General features: G+C 53.1%; 9 protein-coding genes across 9 annotated transcripts; 4 read left to right on the forward strand and 5 right to left on the reverse strand.

The window, feature by feature from the left end:
- Positions 1–1,336: 1,336 nt before the first annotated feature.
- On the reverse strand, positions 1,337–2,807 carry EJ05DRAFT_479308 (esterase). Its single transcript, XM_033744648.1, has 2 exons — positions 1,701–2,807; positions 1,337–1,646 (listed from the first exon to the last, which is right to left on the reverse strand). The coding sequence occupies exons 1-2, from the start codon at positions 2,514–2,516 to the stop codon at positions 1,386–1,388; spliced, it is 1,077 nt and encodes a 358-aa protein (XP_033597353.1). The 5' UTR covers positions 2,517–2,807; the 3' UTR covers positions 1,337–1,385.
- Positions 2,808–3,201: 394 nt separating this feature from the next.
- EJ05DRAFT_442902 (beta-1,3 glucanosyltransferase) lies at positions 3,202–4,632 on the reverse strand (the record flags this gene model as incomplete). The annotated part of the gene is made up of 2 exons (XM_033742058.1): positions 3,202–3,787; positions 3,839–4,632. The coding sequence occupies 2 exons, from the start codon at positions 4,630–4,632 to the stop codon at positions 3,202–3,204; spliced, it is 1,380 nt and encodes a 459-aa protein (XP_033597354.1).
- A 796-nt stretch (positions 4,633–5,428) lies between these two features.
- EJ05DRAFT_137632 (uncharacterized protein) lies at positions 5,429–5,961 on the forward strand. Its single transcript, XM_033739198.1, has one exon. The coding sequence runs from the start codon at positions 5,540–5,542 to the stop codon at positions 5,837–5,839; it is 300 nt and encodes a 99-aa protein (XP_033597355.1). The 5' UTR covers positions 5,429–5,539; the 3' UTR covers positions 5,840–5,961.
- A 665-nt stretch (positions 5,962–6,626) lies between these two features.
- On the forward strand, positions 6,627–8,224 carry EJ05DRAFT_137677 (uncharacterized protein). The gene is made up of 2 exons (XM_033739199.1): positions 6,627–7,024; positions 7,101–8,224. Exons 1-2 carry the CDS (start codon positions 6,953–6,955, stop codon positions 8,082–8,084), a joined length of 1,056 nt encoding a protein of 351 aa, XP_033597356.1. The 5' UTR covers positions 6,627–6,952; the 3' UTR covers positions 8,085–8,224.
- A 1,424-nt stretch (positions 8,225–9,648) lies between these two features.
- Positions 9,649–10,910, reverse strand: EJ05DRAFT_430567 (uncharacterized protein; the record flags this gene model as incomplete). Its single annotated transcript, XM_033741552.1, has 2 exons — positions 9,649–9,967; positions 10,039–10,910. Coding segments are annotated over 2 exons (1,191 nt in total), but the record flags the coding sequence as incomplete, so codon positions are not given.
- A 3,421-nt stretch (positions 10,911–14,331) lies between these two features.
- Positions 14,332–17,712, reverse strand: EJ05DRAFT_479312 (lanosterol synthase). The gene is made up of 3 exons (XM_033744649.1): positions 17,011–17,712; positions 15,013–16,925; positions 14,332–14,881 (listed from the first exon to the last, which is right to left on the reverse strand). Exons 1-3 carry the CDS (start codon positions 17,269–17,271, stop codon positions 14,791–14,793), a joined length of 2,265 nt encoding a protein of 754 aa, XP_033597358.1. The 5' UTR covers positions 17,272–17,712; the 3' UTR covers positions 14,332–14,790.
- Positions 17,713–18,300: 588 nt separating this feature from the next.
- EJ05DRAFT_479313 (uncharacterized protein) lies at positions 18,301–19,916 on the reverse strand. Its single transcript, XM_033744650.1, has one exon. The coding sequence runs from the start codon at positions 19,699–19,701 to the stop codon at positions 18,478–18,480; it is 1,224 nt and encodes a 407-aa protein (XP_033597359.1). The 5' UTR covers positions 19,702–19,916; the 3' UTR covers positions 18,301–18,477.
- Positions 19,917–20,771: 855 nt separating this feature from the next.
- EJ05DRAFT_137750 (uncharacterized protein) lies at positions 20,772–21,660 on the forward strand. The gene has a single exon (XM_033739200.1). It carries the CDS (start codon positions 20,881–20,883, stop codon positions 21,391–21,393), a length of 513 nt encoding a protein of 170 aa, XP_033597360.1. The 5' UTR covers positions 20,772–20,880; the 3' UTR covers positions 21,394–21,660.
- Positions 21,661–24,789, forward strand: EJ05DRAFT_137751 (uncharacterized protein). Its single transcript, XM_033739201.1, has one exon. It carries the CDS (start codon positions 21,928–21,930, stop codon positions 24,301–24,303), a length of 2,376 nt encoding a protein of 791 aa, XP_033597361.1. The 5' UTR covers positions 21,661–21,927; the 3' UTR covers positions 24,304–24,789.
- The last annotated feature ends 598 nt before the right edge of the window (positions 24,790–25,387 follow it).

Here is a 25,387-nt window from a genome sequence, read left to right on the forward strand (position 1 = left end):
ATCTTCCAATGTAAGTTTGGCATTGAGGAGAGGTTATTGTAGTGGATATTAAACTGCAGCTTGGTTAGCACCTCTCTCTGATGTCCCAGCCATCTTCTTTCACGGTAGTCGAGCTTTTACAATTTATGTAACGGAGCTAGGATATCATACTCATTTAGATCCGCCAATGTGAGAATTCCATGCAGGTCATATTGTATATCGCATAATTATGTCATAAGACAGCACCGAAAGCAAAAAGATATTGATTGTCTTGATAGTATGTGGATAGACAGGATACGGAATAAGTTCAAGCTCAAAGAATGCATTTTAATCTCAATGCGCGTAGTTTGAGGATATGAAGATCGTTAGCTACGGCTTCTAGCGATATTTAGTATCGAGTGTATACTGCATAGAGAGTGGTTGTAGACGTCAAAGCCCTAAAGACCTGTATCCGTCCCGATCCAAATGTAAGATTCGTTGACAATTGGATATAAAAAGTTCATCCAATCGCGAAACCTGACCGAACATGACTCAGCTATTCCAAGACAGCAATATCATCATAACCATGCCATAGCTTGCACCTGCTTCGACGTCTACAAATACTCATGACAAGAAGAGCGACTTGGAACAGGCCGAACATGTCGAACTCGCTGACTATGTAGAAAACCAAACACGAAGATATATTGCATCCTACACTTTACCATGTAGGTGGAAACGATATCATGAGGATAACAAGTAAGACGGTGCTCACACCGGCTTTGGAAAGGGGTCGGATATCACAACGTGATTCGATGATATATTGTTTTTTTGAACGATCGAGTGGGCTTAAGCTTAGAAACACAATTAAGAACTGGTATTGGAGTCTCCTCGAATACCAATAGGATGGTGTTGTAGCTAAGTAAGGTTTGTTTTAAATATACCGCTTGTTGGTAGGTGTAGGGTGGCAGAATAGATATTCTCGACCAGCTCATCACATGGCGAGTGGAATGTCTAGAAGCTTGGAATACTCGGATTCGTCCTATACATAGGTATATCTATTGCGAAGTAAGGCATGCCTCAGTTGAGATTACCATCGTCTATGGAAGTCTGTGCTCAATTTGTCTGGAAATTCTGGCTCTAGATGATAGTTCGTTAAATATGAGTGCTGCAAAACGTACATAGCGCCTTTGGGATGGGTGAAGCTGTGGTCATGATTTGTGCGCACGTGTGTTAGTAAGGATGCTACTGAAGGAGGATTTTCCTTCCAAAGCTTTATGAAAGTACCATATCTCTGTAGAGAGGGGCGAGATAAGTGTGAAAGCACGAGCTCAAAAGTCACTGTGCCTGTAGGATGGATAGCTATGTTGATAGTCGGTGGGGAGGACCAAATGAGCGTCGTGACATCAATTGCACTCTCTGTTCTCTATCTATATGATTCCATATGCTTTCTTCAGCGCCTCCACGATGATCACGTTGTATCGCTTCGCCTCATCACAAATATCGTCCAGCCCGGCCACTATGTGTGGCATTCCTCTGAGCATGTGGTACTCCGACTGATTGCCCGCTTCTAACAATTTCTTATGATAGGCTTCGCCCTCTGAGCACAGCGGATCCATCTCAGCAGTCGTTATGAGCGCCGGGGCCAGATTACTCAGATCAGCAGCGCGAATCGGCGACACAGATGGATTCTAATGTAGGAACACATTCAGCAAAAGCAGCGATTAACAGGGTGCAAGACGTACGTTGTATGTCTCGGCGCGCCTCGGTACGCCCAGAAAGTGCCTTGCGAAATACTCCATCCGCGCACCACTCAACGGAACCGTCTCGTACATCTTCACATGACTCTTGTACGGTACCGACTGTGAAAGCTTCCCGCTCTCATCATAATGGTCCATATCGCATACTGGCACGTGTAGAAGCTGCAGCACCAGCTTGATCCCTGCGTCGCGCGCTCGCTGAGACACGACAGCCGAGAGATGACCGCCGGCGGAGGGACCACCAACAGCTGTTCTTGCTACGTCCAAATTATATTTTGCGATGATGGCGGGCGATAAGATCCATTGTGTCGCCTGCCAGCAGTCGTCCACGGGCGTGGGGAACGGAAATTCGGGCGCGTGGCGGTATCCAACATCGAAAGCTACAGCGCCCGTCTCGTGTACGATGCGCTTGCAATGTTCTGCTTCAACCAGGTGGTCGCCAAACACCCAGCCGCCGCCGTGGAAATTTACATATATGGGTCGGCCGTGCCTGTTGTCTATCTGCGTAGTCTTGGGCTGGTATACGCGGATCGTTATCTGGCCATCTGGGCCAGTGACTTGTAGCTGTTCGTCGCTGATGACGCCCACGTTGGCATCTGGGGCGGGGGCTTTGCCGAAGCGGGTGTTGTATGCGGAGGGGTCTTTGCGGTAGGCCTCGATAGGGACTTGATGGCCGGCGAGACGACCAGCTGCGTAATGGGTGTGGTACTTTACGTAGGTAGGGTCGAAGCGGTCAATGAGGTGTGGCGGGATGCTGTTGAGGAGAGGGTGAGAGAGCTGTGCTGGTTTGAGATCAGACATGTTGACAGGTGTAAGAAGATGACGAATGACTGGTAATGTGAGCTGTCCACCTACTTACGGAAAGTCTTAGAAGGAGTTAATGTATAAGTTAACAATGGTCGCTCAGCTCGGCTTACTATCCAGTTGAGTGTGAAGATGGAGCCGTTGCATTCATCAGGACGGAGCTGCGGGGACGCGGGGTGGAGTCAAGCCGGTGTGGAGCAACTGTTGGATTGGAGCTGTCAAGGCTGAGCTAATTAATGCATATACCGTGATTCGTGCAGAAGCGTGGAATGACTCTGCCTAGACATAATGAGGACATTAGTAGTGGAGGATGATTCCGTCTTGTATAGTTGGGTCATTGGTCGAAAAGAACTGAATCTGATGTTTCGTTGACAAAACGGAGTTACCTACATATGGCTTGAATCATGGCGGCAATAGTTGGAATCACCAGCATAGGATAAGGCAGCGCTCCATAGGAACAAGAAGAAAAGACGGGCCATGGGGATACTCCTCTATCTAATCCCGTAGACAAAGAATTTGATTCAATGGTTCGTCAACGCCGCGCACAAGAGCGTCTTCCCCCAGTATATTACAATGGGCCCTTGCCGTAGCCGATACCCGCTAATGATGAGAGATGCATATGCTGCTTCTTCGGTCGTAGATGATGCAATGGACATTAGATGAGGTGAAAACCCTCCGGTTCTTACAACATGTATACAGCCGCGGCCAGGCTCATCAATCCCATGGAGAGCGAAACGGTCAATCCTGAAGCGGCACCTTCACCTGGAGAGTTGTTGGGAGTAGAGCTTTGTCCATCAGAGCTGACTGAAGCGGGAGACTTGTCCGACTTCTCTCCATCCATGGTGATGTCCTCCTCAGAGTATGTCTCACCGCCGTACTGCGACGGCTCGACGTCCTTGCTCAAACCCGGGCCAGTGCCAGCACCCTTCGACATGTACGCATTTGCGCCCTTGGGCATCGATGGGATGAGGAGATCCTTGACTTCCCAATCGTCACTGTTTGACGGGCATTCGGAGGCAGTAACCTGAGACCTGTAACCACCGTCACCCTCTGGGTCGGGCTGATCCTTGTACGCCTTGGCAAGACGCTCAAAGTCTTCGTTGGGGACAATTTCGCCGTTCTTCTCCTCGACCAATCCGTAGCCGTTAGCCTCGGTCGTGAACTCGTAAGCCATGCCTCCGGAGTAAACGGAGCTCATTTGAGTCGAGAAAAGCGCCTTGACTTCCTGCCATTCACGCTTGTTGGTGTTGCAACCGTACTCGGCCATGCTATGGATGTGCGTTAGGGTTGTACATATATGCAGATTATAGGCCACTTACATGATCGGGGCACCGTAGTCCTTGTACCTCTCAACCTTCTTGTCCCAGCCAGAGATCTGCATAGAGGAAGGATCACACCAGGAGTAGTCGTTGAGGGCGAAGAAATCTCCACGCTGGTGATCGGGACCACAGTCGAAGTACTTCAGCTGGAGATCAACGTTCTCGGCAACATCAGCAGCGGCGTAACCAACGGGAATTGGGCGGTATTCATGTTCAGCGATGTAGTTCTTCATGTCACGGATGACGGCCTTGATGTACGGCGCAGCGATAGTGTTGTTCTTCTCGTTGATGATCTCGTTACCACTGATCATGAGGAGAAGGTTGTTGTACTTCTGGAACTCATCAATGGTAGCGAAGACGCTTTGAAGATATCTCTCGTTGTAGGAGAGGTGAAGGGATTCCTTGTCCTGACGGTTGAGTGAGAAGCCCGGGGTGTTGACATCAAGTGCAAGATAGATGCCAGCATCTTCGAGCATCTTCATGGCCTCGTCGTGAGGCTTGGAGTTGTCGACCGAGTAGATACGGATAGTGTTGATGCTGAGCTGCTTGAACAGCTCAATGTCATGCTTGAGCTGCTCGGTGTTGAGAAGCGGGTCCGCAACGTCGGCGGCACCACCTGGCTGATAGGCGACACCACGGAGGTAGAAACGTTCTTGGCCAGCGAAGAATGCGTTTCCTTTCGTGGTGACAATGGGAAGACTACCATCTTGTCTCCTCGTCACAGATTTGACCGTGCCTGTAGGGGAGGCGACAGCAGCGCCCAGGAGAGCGGCTGCGAGAGCGAAAGCCTTCATGGTATAACGAAAGTGGTCGAGATTTGGATCAGTTGTAGGAAATACGATGTAGAGATTGTGATGAAAACGATTAAAAATAAATAAGTACCAGTCTCCGAAAGAGTGAGGAGGTACAGGTACAATGCTTTGTTGAAGGATGAAGAGTCTGAGAGAAGAGTGACATCGAGGGGATGCGCAGAGGTAAAAAGGGAGATGCCATGGCCTTCCCAGGGGCCGATCCCACTGATAGGCGGTAGCGACAGCCGATACGCCATGGCGGTGGTATTCAAAACGTACGGAGTAATGTGCAATGAATGCTTGTTTGCCTAGCCTCGTGCTCTAGTCTCTTGGGTCCCCAGTCCGGAAGGTTGTGGTCAGCTTGTCGCCAAATTCATCCAATCTCCTGGCGCAAGTTATGTAGGTCGCTACACGGAACCACTCGAGCCGTCCATTGAAGACGTGAATTTCTCACTGCATAGGCCAGTGTATTGGCTCTCTGGCCTAATTACATGCTCGCTCTACTCGACTGTCTCTTATGGTTCAAAATTGAAAACCGTCAAAAGATGACATGCTCTGAGGCACTGGATTGACAGAAGGGGTCCAAGGGGCAGGAATTGTGCAAGGGTTGAACCGTTGGCGCCAAACACTGAAGGCAAAAGGCATAGTGCCAAGGGACGGACCACTTGGCATAATTCCTTTTTGCGCCTTGAGCCTCAGAGTGCCAAAGCTTCGGCCAATCACAGACGTGTAATCTCCAGTAAGTCCAAGACCTTAATTAGACCGCCGCCTTCCTTCGCCTCAGGGGTTTGTTGATGCCAGGCATACGGGCGTCTCGCCTTTCCCGTTTCAGTCCTATTTGCCCTTTCGTGGCCTACTGCCATACCAGCGCGGCTATCCTCTCACAACCGCCAGACCAGACCCTGACGTGATGAGACCTCAAGCTGCGCGTATCAAGTCTTGCCATGCGTGTATGTGTATATATAGGTATACCAGAACCAGAAGACTGCGCGAGGCCACAGACTACATACAGTGCGTCATTTGTTGTTTCACATTATCCTTCAACTTTCAGATCATTCACGTCGATCCCTATGTCGCCGACTCCTTGCGTTTGATTGGCATCTTGGCTGGCACTTTAGCATCACGATTTCGATGCGACGTGTGGTCGATGCCCGGATGCCTCACACGGCCTGCATGTCCAATACAGTTATGCGCTCGTGATCTCGCGTAGAGATCTATTCGTATTGCGGCCACCCAGGCAATCCCTTTAGCATAGATAGGTCAGCAATGGGTTGGTAGTCGTTTAGGTTGCCTCGGCGGACTCAAAAACCCATCTGAACACGTGCTCGCAATTCATCTTGAAGCATCATCGGAGAAGTATTGCCCGGTCAAGTCCTGTGGTTTCAAGGTTGTCACGGTCTTCATGAAAGACAGAATGCGGTCATCCCGACAGATGAGGCAACATTTAGGATAGATTAATGACAGTGCCTCCTTGAGCTGCTGTCCGCATAGAATTCGGACTGTGGGTTGGGGTCGTTGTTGTTTGGACATCTATCTAACAATTCACAATCAGATTTGCGACGCCACTGGTGACGGTGCCCGGTACTGCTCTGTAGCAAGGCAGTCATCTGATAGAGCAGCCGAGTTAAGCTCATGGTCCATGGAAGGCAGTCCAATACTTTGAGATACATTCAACTGGCCCGTCTCTATGGCCGTTGCCATGTCGTGAATATTCGAGTATACTGTCTGAGGTAATTACTACTTTGTATGAAGTCGTCATGGCTGGTTAGGTATTCCGCAAGAATTCTACTTACCCTCCGAAATGAACTAGGCAGTCCTGTCACTCTCCAGCCTACAGACCGCATCTTCCAAAATGCTATAGCCTTTTCTGAGCCAATTGAGAAAGCTCTATTAAGTAGACTAGTCGTCTGTGTGATCGGGAGATAGACATAAGATGAATTGTGGCATGATCTAGCTTTGATGCCTCAGGCTCGGAGCCCTACCACCACACCCGACTCCACGACAGGAGTGCGTCTGCTTTGCATCCACCAACTCGTGTAATGTTCATCGTACAATCAATCCTCGCTATCATGGGCAGCCTGATGGTATGAATTGATGGCCTTGCATGCGAGGTCAGTCTTCCTGGTAGACTTCCCTAGCTGTCACATCATTCCCAGCCGGTGATTGGGGCTGTGCTTCGTATTAAGCCGCCTCAATGTTTGGCTAATCACAAGGTCTGCACGCAAGGAGAAGTTCGACCAAGGTCGACCTAAGTCCCTCTTCGCCGCGATGTAATGCTTCACATCTAGTAGATGCATGGTCTCCGTTGTTGCTATCGAAGACCATGGACTCTAAAGGGTTAAACACTACTATTCAGGAGGCGCACGATGCCGAGAAGGGTTCGATGGTATCTGAGGTAATTATTATGCAGCGGCAGTGTTCCCTGTCCCTACTCGTCGCATCCATGCCCTGATCTGACACTGCTTGGGTAGCTCTCGACGACCCTGAACGTCTACCGTGACAAGCATCACATCCTACTCACGCCTTGCACACACCCAAGGAAAGAAAAGGCTTTCCCAACCTGGAGGGGCATCGACAAATTCGACGTAAACTCAAACCTCGGGATCAGGGCTCCGCAGAGCTTCTTCCTACAGCAGCCGATCCTTTCGTTCCACGCGCCCCCGCACCTCCTCCGACGCGGTCATACGAAAAGTTCGCAGGCCCAGCTCCCTCCTGTGTGTTTGATCCACAACAGTTCGTTCTGGAACAGCTGGAAGATACAGATCGGTCCGAGCCTGGCCACGGAGGGTGTCATTGATCCTCGTGGTGTTGTGTGCGCAGAACACACTGGTGACCATGTCAACAACGAGAAAGCGCTGAAGGGGTATGGAGTGCGTTCGTGGCGAATGTGGGGTGAGTCGGGCAAAAAATACCACCGCCTCGTCAATAGCCAGCGAAAGGACACCCAGAAGACAGACATGAAGAGCGTGGAAGAGCAAAAGGTCGAAAGTGCGGAGTCCAGAACTCCCGTCGAAGCCGACGAAGTCATCCATCTGCGCTGGGTGTCTCCGCTGAGCACGTCAACGCGCCTGTACACCTTCACGTGGCAGGGCGTATCGTTCTCCTGGAAAGGCACCAGCACCGTACGAGAGACTCGGAGATTGGGATCGCTGCTCCGATATGCTCATTTGAAGCTGATGGCACAGCTCCCCGACGATGACCCCCATGCATGTCACCCGGTAGAAGTCTGTCTTGCCACGTATACCTGCTCGATCGCGCCCGAGAAGGCCGGCAAGCTCGACCTGTTCGATGCACAGATCCGCAAGTTGGCGCTGGATCATGCGCCTGGCGCTGTTGTAGACTTGCGAGATGTCGTCGTAGCTACTGCCATGTGTATGGTCATGGGAGAATTCGAGAAGCGGGTGTTGGCTAGAGAGCTGGCGTTTTTGATCATGACTGCTGGAAATGTGAATTAGGAATGTTGGGATCAGTATGCCAAGTGTATGCAATGATTCGATATGCAGCCAGGTGATGTGCATGCTTGACGAGTGATGCTGGGCACCTCGTGCTAGTCGACGGATCCAACGTACCATCCAAGAACATAAAAATCCTTCCTCTCTCAATCCCCCCTCCTTCATGCCCCCGTTTTCATCCTCCCATCCTCTTTCCAGCCGGTACAAGCCATCACATATCCCTCCGATACGACCACTAAACGACCGCCATCCAGCAAAGCGCAGCCAAGAAGCATTAGGACATCAACACAAGTATATATATCCCAACATCACACAAACTCCAGTCTCCCTGTAACTCCAAACCACACCTATCCTCCATGAGCCACTGGCTACGCATATACATGACTTCGGAGCGAAAAGTCCGAGTCGAGTTGAGGTACCTGGACAGCGCGTCATACCGTCGTGCAGCCACAGAGACCTATGCACAGGACGCCAGCGCTGGCAGTTGGACTGGGGGTGTTGTGGGTATTGAACGTGCTGGCATATATGTTGCTGTGGTATGTTATGTTGTAGTAGCGTCGTCGGCCGCGCAACCAGGGCGTATGTTGCCATACGATGTATGAACATGAACGAGGGCATGATTTGGTGGCTCGACAAGAGAGATGTCAAAGGCCTTCGTGAACGAAGTATGGTATACAGTATCGCACACCTCCTTGTCCGTGCTCTGGACGAACTGAATTCGGGTTTCTCGGTGCTGTCGTGTGAGTGTACTTGGCTGTACAGCTGTGGATGCGTGCGTATTATGTTGGGCTCATGGATGGTGCATTGTCGTTGCTGATGCAACGATACTTGGTATGGACCCGATGGATGGGAGACGTATGTAGGGATCTATCTATTCAGCTAGTCAATGGTCCTTAATTCGTATCTCACGAGGGCTACTGCTTCCGCGCATTAAGTACCGGAAGGGGAGGAGGCGGCTCATATCAGAGTCTAGGCGTTGTGATTGAATACAGTGTATCGTAGACAACCAAGCACGTCTAGTCGACGAGCCCGTGGAAAGACTTTGTGCTTTCCAGCAGTATGGGAAGCGATTGATCGTTTTTTGGAGCTAGCTAGCTAAGATTGTCCCACAACCGAGAATAGTGTTACATTTTGCTACCGAGAACAGTCTTACTTTTTGATACCGAAAGGGGTGTCACTCCCGTGACGGAAAGAAGCTGCTTTTACAACCGAAAGAAGACAACTTTTACAACCGAAAATACAGACGTCGTCAAAGTCCAGTACCCCTGATCCAAGTTTTTACAAGGGTAGCACTCGGAGCGCGCCCCTATACCACCAATCCAAACATCGTAATATCGAAAAACAGCAACAACAATGGACATTACCCACTCTCCAAGACCGACATCCCTCACTTCTCACACCCACCAATCCCACTCCCACTCCCACTCCCACCAACCTCCCCCAACCTCGAATCCCCAGACCCCTCACCCCCACGCGCCCCAGAACGCGACCCGGACCCGGCCCACGACCGCGCCACATCCGGAATCCCCAACCCACTCGTAATCCGCCTAAACATCGACGGCCGCACCGGCGCATCAATAAGCGGCCTGCTCGCCCAGCCCGTATCAGACAGCGTGCACAGAGCATAGAACCGGATAAAGGCATGGACATAGCCGAAGAGCAGCGTTGCAGGGAGGAAGAGGAGCCATCTGGGGTGGCGGCGGTAGAGGGGTGTGAATTTAGCCGTTTTGGTGAGGGCGAGCCAGAGGAGGAAGACTGTGCTTGTGGTGTAGGTGCCGGTGGATGGGGACGTTGCGCCGAGGAGGAGCCAGAGGAGGAGCGGGTCGATGAGGATGGATGGAAAGGGGACTTGAGTGTACAGCGCGTATGTCGACCAGGGCTGTTTCCTGCGCGGAGAACGACGTGAGTGAATGTACGACACACTGCTGCAAACCATCGATTCAAGTGGGGCACTTACATCCAGACATCACCATCATACACCAACGTCGTATAATTGCTCCGCCACGTGCTCCGTACCCAGCGCAAACACTGCTTCAGAAACCTAGGCGACACCTCCTGATACGTCCTGACGACGGCCTCGGGCGCAACCTGGACGCGAATCTGCCACCCGCGCTTATACAGCCAGCGCGTAACGAAGTTGTCGTCGTCGGCCCTGAGGATGCGCCCGCGCCAGGTCTCGGCCGTGTAGCCGGCGAGAAAGGCGGGGTCGGCGAGGATGCCGGTGCGGACGGCGGCGGTGCGGCCGGAGAGACAGGATGTGCCGCCGTCGATGGCGGTGGTGGCGGTGATTTCGACGTTGCGGCGCTGGATGTAGAATGAGCCCAGGATTTCGAAGAGTTGCTCGGGGAGCGTCAGGCCGGGCCGGAGCTGGACTTGTTGGAGGGTGCCGGCGGCGCCGACGGTGGGGTTGTCTAGGGGCGCGAGGAGGTGGTGGAGGAGGCGGTCGGGCCAGATGACGTCGTCGTCGACGAGGACGGTGATGGAAGATGCGATCTGCTTGATGCCGATGGCGACTTGTTTGCGTTTGTTGGCTTCCTTGCTGTATAGGACTTTGAGGCTGGTGCCGTAGTGATCGCGAAACTCGTCGACGTACTTTTCCACGAGGGGGTCGAGGACTTTGCGGTTTGTCACGCCGACGAGGATGATCTGGGAGGGTCTGGAGAGGGCGCATTTTTGGATGGTGACTTCCAGCATCTCGGTGTTGTCGCAGATTGTCGGGATCAGTACGGTGGCATCTTGGGGCTTGTACTTTGGATCTTGGGGGAGAGGGATGGGCTTACGCTGGAGCCATAGCTGGATGTGTCGTAGGAACCTGACATAGCGCCAGAGGCTGGAATATGTGATTAGTCTGGGGGTTGGATTGATCTAGTATTGACTATGTTCTTACAAGAGGAGTATGAAAGCGACGGATTGCCAGGAGCAAGAAAGGGGCCGGTATGAAAACAAAGAACTCGTCGGTGCTTGTTGGGTACGTAGCTGCCATTCCCCCTGAAAGTGGAACATCAATTCCGTCCAGGAGGCGCCCAACTGCTCGTACTGATCTTGCATGATAGGAGATAGTTGCCGGTAATTCTCCCACTTGGATCGTGCCACACTCTTGCCGTGCAGTCGTTGATATGCCGATGCAATTGAACGGATGAATAGCCAGACAGATTTTGTATGTACTCGCCAGCATCTGAAAATGATAGGGCAAATTAGACCCGGGGCCGCGCGTATAACGCTCCGGTTCTGTTCATCGACAGCAAGCGAGGCAAGACTGAATCAACACCGTGCTCGTTCTCCTGTTCGAGGCGCGGGAGGGTAAGATACCCGCCAGGGAAGCACTGTGGATCAGCCAGGTACCATGGGAAGTGTGTCCGTCGCCAACACGGCGAAAGGGGGTCAATGTCGGTTAGGCAGATTATGTCTCAAAACACTGGAACCGTGTCCTTGGCCGAAGATGCGGACACTGTCTGGTGGGATCATAACGGTTCCAAGTCAAGGAAGCAATTTACAGTGGACTTTGGGACTTTATGTATGCACAGTGTAGAACGAGGAGATCAACGAATCTTCAGCAAGTCTGAGACCCCTTGTATAGTGTCCTGGTCTATTTCGGAGGAACCTCCGAGATGTGTGCTCGTGCACAGGGACTGTCATGGCTGTAGAACGGCATTTTTTGCATTGGCAGTGATGAATAATGGTCGTACGCTGGAGTCATGAGGGCGGTGCAGCGGCGTGTGGGTAGGGGTAAGGGCCAAGTCAGGAAGGGACTTGGACAAAGGATGCTGTAGCCCAGGGATATTGTGGAGAAAGAGGCTCGTCCTCTTTGTACAGCCGAAGCATCGCAATGGATGCTCGTAATATCTTGGCAGCACGGGCAGCGATCATTCTTGTTTGCTGACTGGGGACATGTGGTGCAACACGAGCTACATGGGCTTGAAGATGGAAGCCAGGAAGCCAGAAGTCACGACATGACGGGGCTTTTTGCGAGATCGAGTGCCTGTGTTGTGGTTTTTGGAATTTGCCATTCATGTCCATATGTGTTGTAGCAAAGGGGCTGCGTCATCAGCTTCCTGGAACACAATGTGGTACGTACGCGTCAAAGAAGGTATGCACAGTGTCGAAGCGAGAGACGCAGCTCAGGAAACGAAGAAACGTGCTCTGGAGTCGTAGGGGGTTGGGCGGACATGTGTGGAGATGCTCCCTGGACACATCGAAGAGAGACTGGGTGAGCAGTATACTGTCCGAGTCACGGACATGAAAGGAGGGTAAACAAGTTTGACCAGCGAGATAAGCCAACGTACCTTCACAACAAGCCCCTACTAAAGTGCACGATCTGCAGAGAATGAAGTTCGTATTAGACAGTCCACGAAAACAACGGATACACAAAGACTATCCGTAGTGAATAAACAATGATAACCATCAACAGACAACCATGCCATCGCCACAACAACACTGTGCTCTCCAAACAAAGCAACATCAACATCGACAAGAATCCACGCCAACCATACCCTCCCGCGAAGCTACTGTACACCATAAACAGCGCCACCCCAACAAGCACACCCACATCCTCGCCCTCCCCCCCAAAACCATCCACTACCCAACAAACCACACAAAAAAAACCACACAACAGCCCCCACCTCAGTCCGAATCCAAGACACGTGATGAAACCCAAACCAACAGCGACGCCACAGAAGTTCGACGTAGACATAGAGCCCTGCGACACCCCCTGTCCACAGACAGGTCAGCACAGATCAGGGATAGAGGACGGGCGCACCCGCGTGTGCCTTGCATCCTTGAATGAATAATGCGGGTGGCTGCCGGTTGCGGGTAGCTGCCGAATACGCCGTGTTTAAGGGTGATGATCTTGAGGGAGTATGGAGTGTGGAGGTGTATATACACTTCCGCATCAAAGCTTCCTCCGCCATCACGACTGTAACTCTTACATCGCTTACCCAAATACCAACTAATAGCTCCTTGCAACTTATTATCGTCCTTCCCTCGTCGTGTTCCCCCTCGTCGTCATTCGCCTAGTCGTCTTCACCACTCGTCGTCTTCGTCCTCGACCTCGACCCCCTGCTTAACATCCACCATCGACCCCCTACTCAACCCAACCCCCTACTCAACATCCAAAACTCAAAATCCACAACTCAAAATCCACCCATAATCCATACCCCACACTCAAAACCCACCACTCTCATCCTCCTCGATCACCACCAAGCCTATAATCATACTTTCTACCTTTTGCATGCATAACCTGATCAACGACTAGCACCAGCACTACCACTACCACTACCAACACCAGGACCACCACTACCAGCACTACCAATCATAGAAACACTCGTTGCGGCTGGGTATGTAGCGCGGTATGGAGGTGTGTGTGTGTATAGGGGTGTGTGTATAGGGGTGTGTGTATAGGGGTGTGTGTATAGGGGTGTGTGTATAGGGGTGTGTGTATAGGGGTATGTAGTATAGGGGTGTGTAGTATGGGGGTATCTAGTGTAGGGGTGTGTTTGCGTGGTATGTGTATAGGGGTATATTTGTGTGGTATGTAGCATATAATTGTGTATAGTGGTATATGTAACATAGTAATACAGCACCATATATTTACAAATATACATGGCATATACAAAGTATTAGCACAAGTATAATCCATGCATACCGGCGGTATAGTGAGTACATACTGACCGTCGTAAATGTATGCTTGGCTATATGAATGATATCTGATCGGATATCTATGCTATAAATCTGATGATAAGATGATATAACGCTTAAGGCACTCGGGCTGCGAGGGTGGAATTGGGAGTGTGTTTTCTCTTCTCGCTTCGCTCTTTTTTCTTCTCGCTTCGCTCTTTTCTCTTTTCTCTTCGCTCTTCGCTCTTCGGTCTTCTCTTTTTTCTCTTTTCTCTTTTCTCTTCGCTCTTCGCCCTTTTCTCTTCTCTTCTCTCTTACCCCTTACCCCTTATCCATCGTTGCCCCCTAAGTATCCAACCGCCCCAGACGAACGTACAATCTAGTCTTGACATGACCACTCTAAGAATGCACAGTGGATAAGCATAGGGGACAAGTACAGCTTTCAAGGACGGCTATTAAGGATGGCTATAAAGGATGGCTATAAGGACGGCTATTAAGGATGGCTATAAAGGATGGTTATAAGGATGGCTAGCAAGGACGGCTACAAGGATGGCTATCAAGCATGACTACAAGGACGGCTATTAAGGACGGCTATTAAGGACGGCTATAAGCATAGCCATTTAGTACAGCTTTCAAGGACGGCTATCAATTACAGCCGTCGAAGCCCTTTGATGACCTTCATTTTGATAGGATATTGATGGATACATGCATACAGACCAACTTTTTGTCCCTTTACCTGCGTACTTATCCGCGTACTTATCTGCACACTCATCTACGTATCTACGTATCTGCGCATCTACGTACGTACGTTCGTACGTACGTCAAGCTCTATCCATCCATCCATCCATCCATAGATGCCATATACGTATCTTACACCCACTCAACCACTCAACTGTGCTTTTATCACCACTACCGCTCCAGATATCCCTTTACCCATGCCATGCCATGCCAGGCCAGACACACTCTCCGCAAACCCGCCCAAGCCAGGCCAGGCCAAACCAAGCCAGGCCAGACCAAGCAGGCCAAACCAAACCCCAAGCCAGGCCAGACCAATCCCAAGCCAAGCCAAGTCAAGCCAAGCCAGCCAGACCAGGACCTACACGACAGCATCGTCGCCGTAGCGGGCAGCGTACATGCCCAGCGCCTTGATGGGGAAGATGAACTTGTAGTTTGGATAGGAAATCATACTGCAAGCGACACGTCAGTCCAGTCATTTCAATCAATCAATCAATCATCAACATCAGTCGTCAACATCCATCATCAACAACACAACACGAAAAGATACGACAACGAGCCAACAGGACAAGAAAAGACATACCAGCTCTTGTTAAACACCCCCTCGATGCCCTCCTGCGCCCACTCGCCATTAGCCCGCTGCCTGCGCACAAGCAACCTAACCGCCCTCCTCAGCGGCTCCTGGTCCGGAAACCCGGCCTCCAGCAACGCAATGACCACCCAAGCCGTCTGCACGACCTGGCTGCCGTCCGGATGCGGCGTCCAGACCTGGTCCTCGCACGACTTGTAGCTCTCGCCCCAGCCGCCGTCGGCAAACTGGCGGTCGGTAAAGAAGCGACAGGCGCGCTGGACGCGCGCGCTGTTGCTGTACACCTCCCCGACCGACTTGAGCGACTCGAGCGCAAACATGCCGGCGTAGGTGAAGCAGATGCCCCAGGAGCCGTACCAGGAGCCGTCGGGCCGCTGGGCGCGGCGGATGTACTGGACGGCGCGGGCGACAAAGGCGGTGATTTCGGCGGCGCGGTAAGACGGGTAGAGGGAGCGGAAGTGGGAGAGGGCGATGACGCAGGCGGTGGTGCACTCCGGGTAGTCGTATTCGATCATGATGTTGCCAAACACCTCGGCGGCGGAGAGGTATTCGAGGTAGAGGGAGCCGCGGGTGGGCTCGTACGAGGCGCAGCCGCCCGAGGGGTTCTGCATGGTGAGGATGATGTCGATGGCGTCGCGCAGGCGGGCGTCGGAGATGAGCTTGGGGTAGCCGGGGGCGGACTGCAGCATCATGACGGCCTTTGCGCCCTCGGAGGTGCAGTCGCTGACGGTGTAGCCCTGGAGCTTTGTGCTGAAGCCCCAGGCGCCTTTGCGTTTCTGGCGGTATGGCTGGTCGGCGCCCGTGGCGTTTTCGCGCATCTGCTGGTCTTCCATGAAGCCGAGGGCTTTGGTCAGGCATGGCTTCCATCGCGGGTCGGTCGCGAAGCCGCACTCGACGGCGGCCTGGATGAGAAAGGCCGTGTCCCAGGACTGGACGCCGTTTGTGCCGTTGCAGAGCACGCCCTCGTCCTTCATCCAGAGGTACTCCCATATCCGCTCCCGGTGTCGTCGGACAGAGTACGCGTCCGGCCCGTCGACGATGTGGCAGGCCACGAGGTTCATGGCCCCGTTGACAGGCGCAAGATCGGCATAGTCGGAGTTCTCGTCCTCGCCCTTGATCAGCGTCCAGACCCAGTTCTCGGCGCGTTGGACGAGCCAGTCGGTGCGGAGGAAGGGGATCCAGATCATGACGAGCAGCCAGTTCAGGGTGTTCAGGATCCAGTGCTTCGGCTGGTAGTTGTCCTCCTTTGCAATCGAGTTGCGGTGCCCGGCCCAGTTGATCGACTCGTACGGCTGCGTGTACAGCTCCGCCCTCAGCTCGCGCGTAAAGTCGTTCGGCGGCATGGACCAGCGCCGCGACCAGGCCAGCGACATGGGCAGATAGACGTACCGGATATGCACCCACCAGCGCCACGGCGCGATGGGAGCCCAGTCCGGCAGCAGCCACAGCTCGGGCGGGACAGGATTGACAATCTCCCACTCTGCCACGCCCAGCACGCTCAACCACCACTTTGTCCAGTGCGGGCCAGAGGCGGCACCGCCGAGCTTGTGCAGCGTGCCGCGGGCCTTGACCATGCGGGGGTCTTCAGCGCTGGCACCGCAGATGCGCAGGGTCACGTAGTTCATGGCACAGCCAAAGACGCTGCTGTGGCCCTCGATGTGCAGGCCCCAGCCGCCGTCGTGCTTGTTCTGGCGGGCGTACAGGTAGTTGCGGATCTCGCGGCGGTAGGCGTCTGGGATGGGGGTGCCGGTCACGTACCAGGCGATGACGACGCCGGGGAGGAGGAACATGGGACCGCCATACTCGCAGGCCCAGTGGCCGGAGGGGAGCTGTAGTTGTTCGAAGAAGGTGAGGCCGTTGCGGGCGCACTCGAGGGGAGTTTTGGCGGGGGGGAGGTCTGGCAGGTTCTGGACATAGGGGCTTGGATCAGCAAGACTTGCACGGGGGAAATGAGTGCGAGTGAGCGAGTGAGTGCAAGGAGACAAGACATACCGTAGGCAAGCCCAAGTGGTATTTATCCGCGATGCTCTGCGGCCACTTTTCAAGCTCGTCGTCGGAGTCGAGATAATGCCAAGTCTGGGCGCCTCTGTCATCCTTCAGCCGCCAGCGGGTATGGTCGGTCCTGCTGTCGACGTCGGTGTTGTTTGCATGTATGCCATTCGCCTTGCTCTTCATCTCTTTTGCATGTATGCCATTCGCCGTGCTCTTCTCCACCTCTTTTGCATGTATGCCATTCGCCCTGCTCTTCTCCATCTCTCTCTTCTCAGGGCTGCCGCAGCCCACACGCGCACACACAGCTCTCCGCGGTGTGATTGTGAGTTCAATTGGCGATTGGACGGGCCTGCGGAGATGTGGTATGTTCAGTTCTGTTGTGTTGGACTTGAAAGAAAGACAGCAGTGTGGGTCTGTCTTCGCAGCAGACGTTCAACAAGTCCGGGGAAGCTTGGCTTGTCTTGTCAACCGGGGGGGCCGGGCTAGGGAATACCAGGCCAGGACGCTCAGATCGGGGGGTGGTGGAGGCCGACGCGCACACGATGGCACTGACGTCAAGCAAGCGTGCTGCAGCGAAGATGTTGATGTTGATGTTGATGGTGGTGTTGGTATTGATGTGCGAGTTGCTTGGATTGCGTTCTTGTGAAGAAGAGTGTATTGTCGCATTTTGCAAGCAGAACAATCGGGAGTGGTGGTCGTGGTGTTGCATGTTGCACTGTCGCTTAAAGCTCCGCGTTCGGTGGCCGTAATTAGGTAGATCGGAGTTACCAGTAGCAGTCAGTCAGCCAGCCAGTCAGTCAACCAAGCACAGCACACACCACATCCAACAGCACAACCCACAGACACAAGCATAGACACCAAAGAGCCAAGGAGGTAACGATAAATTGACAATAGAGGATGCACTAGATACAGTATGCACTAATGCAAAAAAGCCACCAAGCCTCACAATAACAGGTGTTCCGCATTCAGGATCAGGTAAAGCTTGCCGAAGCAGCCGGGAGCGGCAGTCCGGTGGGGTGGAGGAGAGAGGTGGGATTGTTGTGGGTGTGGCGGATGGATGGCGGAAGGCAGCGGGATGAGATCATGGTTCACACTTCTAATTATGTCTTTGTGGTCAGGAGAGTGCCGTGCAGGGTTACATGCCGAGTGCAGATCGATATGGATGAATTAAATTAGTTGGTTGGTATTGGCGCGCTTACTAGGTACCTTGGAGGTACGCAAGGCTGAGTAAAGTAGTAAGCAATGTTGTGCTGTCGGGGACAGACTTTTTGTCAACAAGCATAATAGTCGAGGGGGTGTATTACTATGTAGATGGATAGATGTAGGTATAATAGTCCGTAGATCAAAAGCTCTTTTTGTCGTTTACGCCTCCAATGGTATTATAGACGAAGCCGCCGCCGCCGCCGAACCCATACATGGACAAGGAATGGATAGCAAAAATGGAAATAAATAAAAATCTCAAGGCAGTCAGTCCGACAAGTCCGGATTCGCGACAAAGAGTCGCACGTTCCCGCTCATGGTCATGGACCGGTCGTCAACACTGCCTCTTCTGCGCAGATCGTCGCTGGCCTTCTTTTCGGCGCCGAGGTCGCGCGGGGCGTGTGAGGGTATCTGGCCGAGAGCGCCAAAGCTGGATTCGCGCTCGCCCGAGCTGCCGCTGCCGGTGGAGGTGGTGGAAAAGTAGTCTGGGCGGCTGCGAGGGACGGGCGTCTCGTCAGCCATGTCGTCGCCCCCCTCGGGCGGGCTGCGATCCTGATTGCTGGGCGGCGTGCTACTGGTGCTGAAGCGTCCAGGAGCAGTAGTAGTAGTAGTAGCAGAGGAGTTGTGATGAGGCATATACGAGATGCGCGGGCCGGCCGAGGTGAGGGAGCTTCTGCCGCTGCCGGTGCGACGGTGGTATGGGGCGCTGTGGTAGTTGCTGTCGTCGTCGCTGTCCTCCTCGTCGACCTCGGTGGCGGAGAGGCGCATAGGCACGCCGGTGCCAGACATGTTTGCAGGCGCGTAGGGTGTCGCCTTGGGTACGCCATGGTGTCTGATCATGGAGCGCACGCTAGAGTTGACGGAAGCAGTCGAGACGGACTGTCGCGCGCCTCCACCGCCGACCATCTTCGCAGCGGCACGCAACTTGGCCTGTCTTCTCTGCTCTACTATTCGCGGATCTTCGTGCTGAGACCTGTCGCACCAGACGGTAGCCTTTTGTTTCCGCATCAACGAGACGTAGCTTGTGGGCGAGTTTGACTGGCCGGAGCGGTTCGAGGGGGTGCGCTGCAGGCCGCCGGAGTTTGAACGAGCGAGACTCATGTTGTGGCCTTGACTGCTCGCGGTCGAGGATGTGGCGTTGGAGAGGGTGCGACGAGAGGGAGGAGTCGGGGCGGCGGAGTTGAGGAGAGGAAAGACAGAGGACGAGGTGGTGCGGGAGCGCGAGTGTTGTTGGTGTTGTTGTTGTTGTTGTTGTTGTTGTTGTTGTTGTTGTTGTTGTTGTTGTTGTTGTTGTTGTTGTTGCAAGTGGTGAGAGAGATGCGAGGGAGAGTGAGTGAATGCAGTTGAGGTGGTGGTGGTGGTAGTGGTGGAGGTGGAAGATCGTGTCTTGGAGCCGGGGGCAGGTAGAGGTTTGCGGTGGGGTAGAGAGGGAAGAGAAGTGGTAGGACGGTAGCTGTCCACCATGACCGACGACGACGACGACGACGACATGCTGACTGTTTGATGTACTGTATAGCTGAAGGCACTCACAGCCGGAGATGCACACAGATGCAGTACAGATGCAGGGCGTCCGTAGGTAATAATAATAATAGTCAAGCAGTAGCAGCAGTGAGATTGTCGGACTTTCAATCGCCTCTTTTTCCTAGATTGTACCACTATTAATCGCCCAAAAAGTCTCCTGCGAATCAATTTGTTTGGGAAGTTTGGGATGATAGGATGGCGGCGGCGGCGGCGCGGAGGAGCCTGGGCCGAGAGAGCCTCTGTTGCTCTTTTTCAGCTTTTTCTATACGACAGCGAGGGTGCGCGCAGGTCACCAGTTGGCCAGGGCAGGCTTTGCTTGTAATGGTGATGATGTTACCGTACTTTGTTCCCAACTCGCTTTGTCTTGAGGTGGTGGAGACGGAGGAGTGTAGGGCTCGCAAGCTGAGATGGCCGGGGGGCGTCTTCATCTAATATATGTATTATGAAGATAAAGCCAAAGTGGATAATAGAAGATAGCCTAGCAGGTAGACTTGTAGACCCATTCATCCATTCACCTAATTAGCTAATCAATCAATGGAGATTCTATCGCGACGCAGCAAGATGCAACCTACTAATTAGGCTTGGACTACATGATCCTATCGAGTGCATCTTGTGGGCAGCAAGCAGTATGACGCTCCCGGCCTGCCATTCACCATTCACTAATTAATTAACTATAGACGGCTATACACTACGCACATACAAACACACAGACGTACACACAGACGTACACACAGACATACACACAGACGTACACATACATGCTCCACGCCCACGCCCATGCCCATGCCCATGCCCATGCCCATGCCTCGCCCACGCCCCATCCAACCAACCAACCATCCAACCAACTAATACTGCCTTCAGTGCCTGCATCATCAAAACATGCCCTGCGACGACGAATAAGAATGCTGCCGCGCGAGGACGTGCTTCTTTACCACTTAATTATTATAACCCCGGACTGTCATGGCTCGCTTGTCGTGGATATAGGTAATCTAGCTAGCATGACTGTCGCACACACAGCCTCATCGATAATCACACGGTAGAGACCACTGCACTGCAACCGCGCATCCATCTCTCGACGATCCTCTTGTTTGATAGTGTCTGTCTATCGTCTGTCTGCCTGTCTGGCTGCGTGCATGCGCCTCCTCGTGAATGTCTCCACCCTTGGTCCCCTCCCAAGCCTCATCACGGCCATCTGGACCATCTTGCAGCATCTCCACCATGCTTTGGCCGCATTCCTGTCTGTTTCCTAATCTACTTCTACCCTTTCTACCCTTTGCTGCCCACTGCGCACTGTCCCTTGCGCCATTTCTCTCTCTCTCTCTCCCCGTCTTGTTGATGCATTCATCTATTCATCTATTCATCTATTCATTCATTCATCCATCCATCCATCCATCCTTTCATTCCTCGCTCAAGGCTTACAGGCAGGCGGTCTCGGATAGCAGGACATCCCGCGCCTGTCGGGGCATTTCCACTCGTCATGCATCTGTGCTGCAACTACTAATTACTGTCCTGCCTAGCTCTATCGCCATCTGTCGTCACCAACTAGATAAAATACTTAATACCCTTCCATTGTCTGCCTACACCGCCCTCTCGTCGCTACTAGAAAGTCTACGAGAGCCTGCGAGTCTACAACTCCACCTCTTCTTCACCCGACTCGTATAACATACTACTCCATGCAGCCATCTCCAGCCATCTCGCTGCCGTTGATGCACCTCGTCTGCCAACACCAGCCTATCATGAATGAGGACATCATCCATCTTACACGTCTGCACCTCGACAACGTAGATGTGGCGATGCACTAACCGCTCAAGCCTAGTAGACATGGCAGCAGGTAGGTCACTCAGCATTTCCTTTGTTTGCATTCATACTCCCCGCACAACTCCTCACTGTCATCTTATTATCGAGGTAAGCAGACGGCAGTCAAGTCTGCCCGTGCCAAGCACCCCTTCACTCGCCGCAATGCCATTCCATCCCTCCTCCTCCTCCAAGGGATGTCTACAACATTTCAACACATGTTGGAATGTGCCATCTCCTTGCTCAATCATTCAACCCTCTCCACCACTTCATCATAATGTCGTCGCCTCCTGCCTGCCATCTCTCTTCTTTCTTTCTCTCTTCTTCCTTCTCTTCCTTCTTCTCTCTTGACTCCTTCTTCAATCTGCCGCATAGCCACCACTCTCACACATCCGGCCCACAATGGCCACTACTACTCCTGCTTCCATCACCACCGCCTCCGCCGACAGCATGACTGCCAGTCACCTGAGCCGCCCTGCAATCGCGGGCATCCTGACCGCCGTCTGCCTGACTATATCCGTCCTGCTGGCCGCCATGCTCGTCTTGCTGATTCGCGCAATCACCCATCACAAGCGCCTCGTTGCCGATCTGGAGGCCAGAGGAATCGCTGTTCGCCCGCCTCTTGTCGGTGAGGTCAAGGGTGGTGGTCCGTTGAGGATGGGGCCGACGAGGACGGTCTTGCGCAAGAATTATCTCTCGCCCTACATTGTCAATGGCGCCGAGTTGCGGTCCAGTTCGTCGTTCTACGAGCATGACAAGTCCCGCCTTTCGCTCCAGAAATCCACTCCACATCTAGACTCCAGCACCGACTTTGGCATCTCGCTCCAGTCCCCGCATATCGAGCGCGTGCAAGACCAAGTCAGCAAACCACGACACATTGCAGAGTGCCAGATATCAGCCCCGGCCCCGTCGCACCAGACCAGATTTCCCATCAGAACCAGTGCCGATTTCTGCCCCCCAATACCCGTCCGGAGCAGCTCCCGCCTACCAACACCACCGGTAGCTCCGTCTCCAAGCCTCGAGAGCCGCTTTTCAGCCCCACGGAGCCTCCTTTCCAAGCATGACTCCGCCATCAGCGGTGCTCTCTCGCCTCGGAATCTAGACACGCACCCTCAAAAGTCCCGCCCGCGTGCCGGAACTGCAAGTGGCGCAACATCGCAACCTGATCTGCATCAGGCCATGCACAGGACAATCAACCGGCCCAGCAGTCTCTCCACCATCTCGCGCACCCAAAAGCCCCTGAATATCTCCGAGGTCTTTGACGTCTTTGACGCTCCTACGGCAGGCAGAGCCAAGGAAGCGTCCGGACACAGACTGGGCGAGCATCAAAAGTCCAGCATCCCCAAGCTAGAAAGAGCCGGCACTCCAATGACATTCTACGAACAGCCGTCCGCGACAAAAGAGAACACGGCCGTCCGTCCGACGTCGCCAGTCTCGAAGCCGTCCAAAATCGTTTTCAGGACAGAGCCACGCCTGACCCCGGCAAGCTCACCCGTCAGAAAGAAGAACACGTCCCCTCACCGTGTTGTGCTCGGCGAGATATCCTCCAATACCTCTGCTCCCGGCCACGCCTCCCAGCGCTTCTCCGACTCGCCTTCTACGAGAAGCAGCAACGGCAATCCGTTCCGTTGGGAGCTCCTCACAGTTCCCCCGAGTGAGACCCCCCGCCGCAGCTCCTCGCGGCCGAGTTCGGCCAGACCTGTATCGCCGTCCAAGCCCAGTCATGTTACCAAAGCCGCAACAAAAAAGAGGAAGAAGCCGCACAAGACTGAGCACGACACTCGCTCGCCCACCACCAATCTGCCGCGCAACACTGTCTCTCCGGCCCGCACCCGGAAACCGTCTAAGCTCACCCTCACCCCGATGAGCTCTACAGCAACATCACGAACAACCTCCCCGCAGCCCTCGTCCTCCTCCTCCCACCACAACAACAGCACCTCGAAACCCCTCCCCTTCCGCGCCCCATCATCAACAACCCCCTCCACCCAACAGCACCAACAACCAACCCGCCGCCACCGCTCCCGCACAGGAAGCTCCTCCCTCCTCTCCCCCTCCCTGCTCGACCTCCGCCTCGACCTCGACCTGCCGCCTCCACTCCCCAGCCCCCCGCTCCCCGCTCCCCATCTCTCCAATCCCACGACGCCAGACCCGCGCCTTGCCTCGGCCGTCCCGTCAAGCGTCACCTCGCCGTCTTTTCTATCGCTCTTTTCGCCCTTTGCGCCCGATGAGCGGCCTGATGAGCAGCACGATGAGGAGCATGATGAGCACGAGCATATACATACCCCGTCTCCGTCTTCGCCTTCGTTTCCGTCCCCGCCTCCGCCTTTAACTCCGCGGACAATCCCCTCGATAACAACACCACAATCACGCAACCCTCCCTCCTCGCCTCTCCTCCCACATATCCCCTCTCCCTTGCTCTTTTCCTTGCCCTCATCACCAAGATACCATCCAACAACCCCCACAACCCCCAAAACTCCCAAAACACCCAAATCCCCCTCAACCTCCCCACATACCCTCCGCCCCGACTCTGCGACCCTCTCCCCTTACTCCCTGCACTTCCACCCCTCCACAACTGCAAACACTGCTACACTCCAACGCCGACACACCCTTCGACGGCCTAGTCTGCCTGATCTGGGCCGCGCGGGCACCCTTGTGCGCAGGCGGAGGGCGAATACGGAGAGGGGGGGTGGGGAGGAATTGTGTGGTCTGACGAGTTTTTATGGTGGTGATGATGGAGATGGTGGGGATGGGGATGGGGATGGGGGATGGCGGTTTTGAAGTTGGCGTTTTTGTGTAGGAGGAGGATTGGCGTGGAGAGACTGTCGGTTTAGGGCAGTAGTAGTAGTCGTCGTCATTCGAGTCGGAGTCTCATATGTTTATACTTTGTACGTATACTATATTCATACCGTTCGCTTTAATATATTCATACCGTTCGCTTTAATATATTCATACCGTTCGCTTTAATATATTCATACCGTTCGCTTTAATATATTTTGTGTATCTGTATTATTTTGTTTTTATTAGATACCGTTACATTGCATTTCATACCATTTCATACCATTTCATACCATTTCATACCATTTCATACCATTTCATTCCATTTCATTCCATTTCATTCCATTTCATTCCATTTCATTCCATTTCATTCCATTTCATACCATTTCATACCACCTTAGTCGTTCTTTAGTCTTAGTCTCACTTCAGTCCTAATCTTACTCAAGTCTTCGTCTTACTCTAGTTTCCGTTCACAGGCTCATTTCACAGGCTCAATTCACCCAATTCACCCAATTCACCTCGATAAACTCAATTCAATCCAATTCAATTCAATCCGCCCACATTAATATCTCTATCAATCCATCTAACCATTACCCAATACCCCAATACCCATTACCCAGACCCCACACCCAACACCCTACACCCAACACCCAGTACCACACCCAATTTAAACCAAACCATTGCCTTTTCCATGTCATTACATTTTCCATTTCGCTTTCCATCTTCACTTCCCCGTCCATTTTCACTTCCGATTCATGTCCATTCATGTCCCTTCCCATTCATGTCCCACTTCCCCTTCCCCATGCCCATGCCATAATCTTCCATATCACTTCCCGGTGCCCATGCCATGATCTTCCATATCACTTCCCCATGCCCATGCCCATGCCCATGCCATGATCTTCCATAATCCAATTCAGTAGAACCTGGCATGTCATACCATGTCATACCATGTACACACGCACATATAATATCATGCCGGGACAAATAACACCCACACACACACACACACACACACACACACACACACACACACACACACACACACACACACACACACACACACACACACACACACACACACACACAC

The sequence above is a fragment of the Pseudovirgaria hyperparasitica genome, assembly GCF_010093815.1.
Source record: "Pseudovirgaria hyperparasitica strain CBS 121739 unplaced genomic scaffold EJ05scaffold_15, whole genome shotgun sequence".
NCBI lineage: Eukaryota > Fungi > Ascomycota > Dothideomycetes > Acrospermales > Acrospermaceae > Pseudovirgaria > Pseudovirgaria hyperparasitica.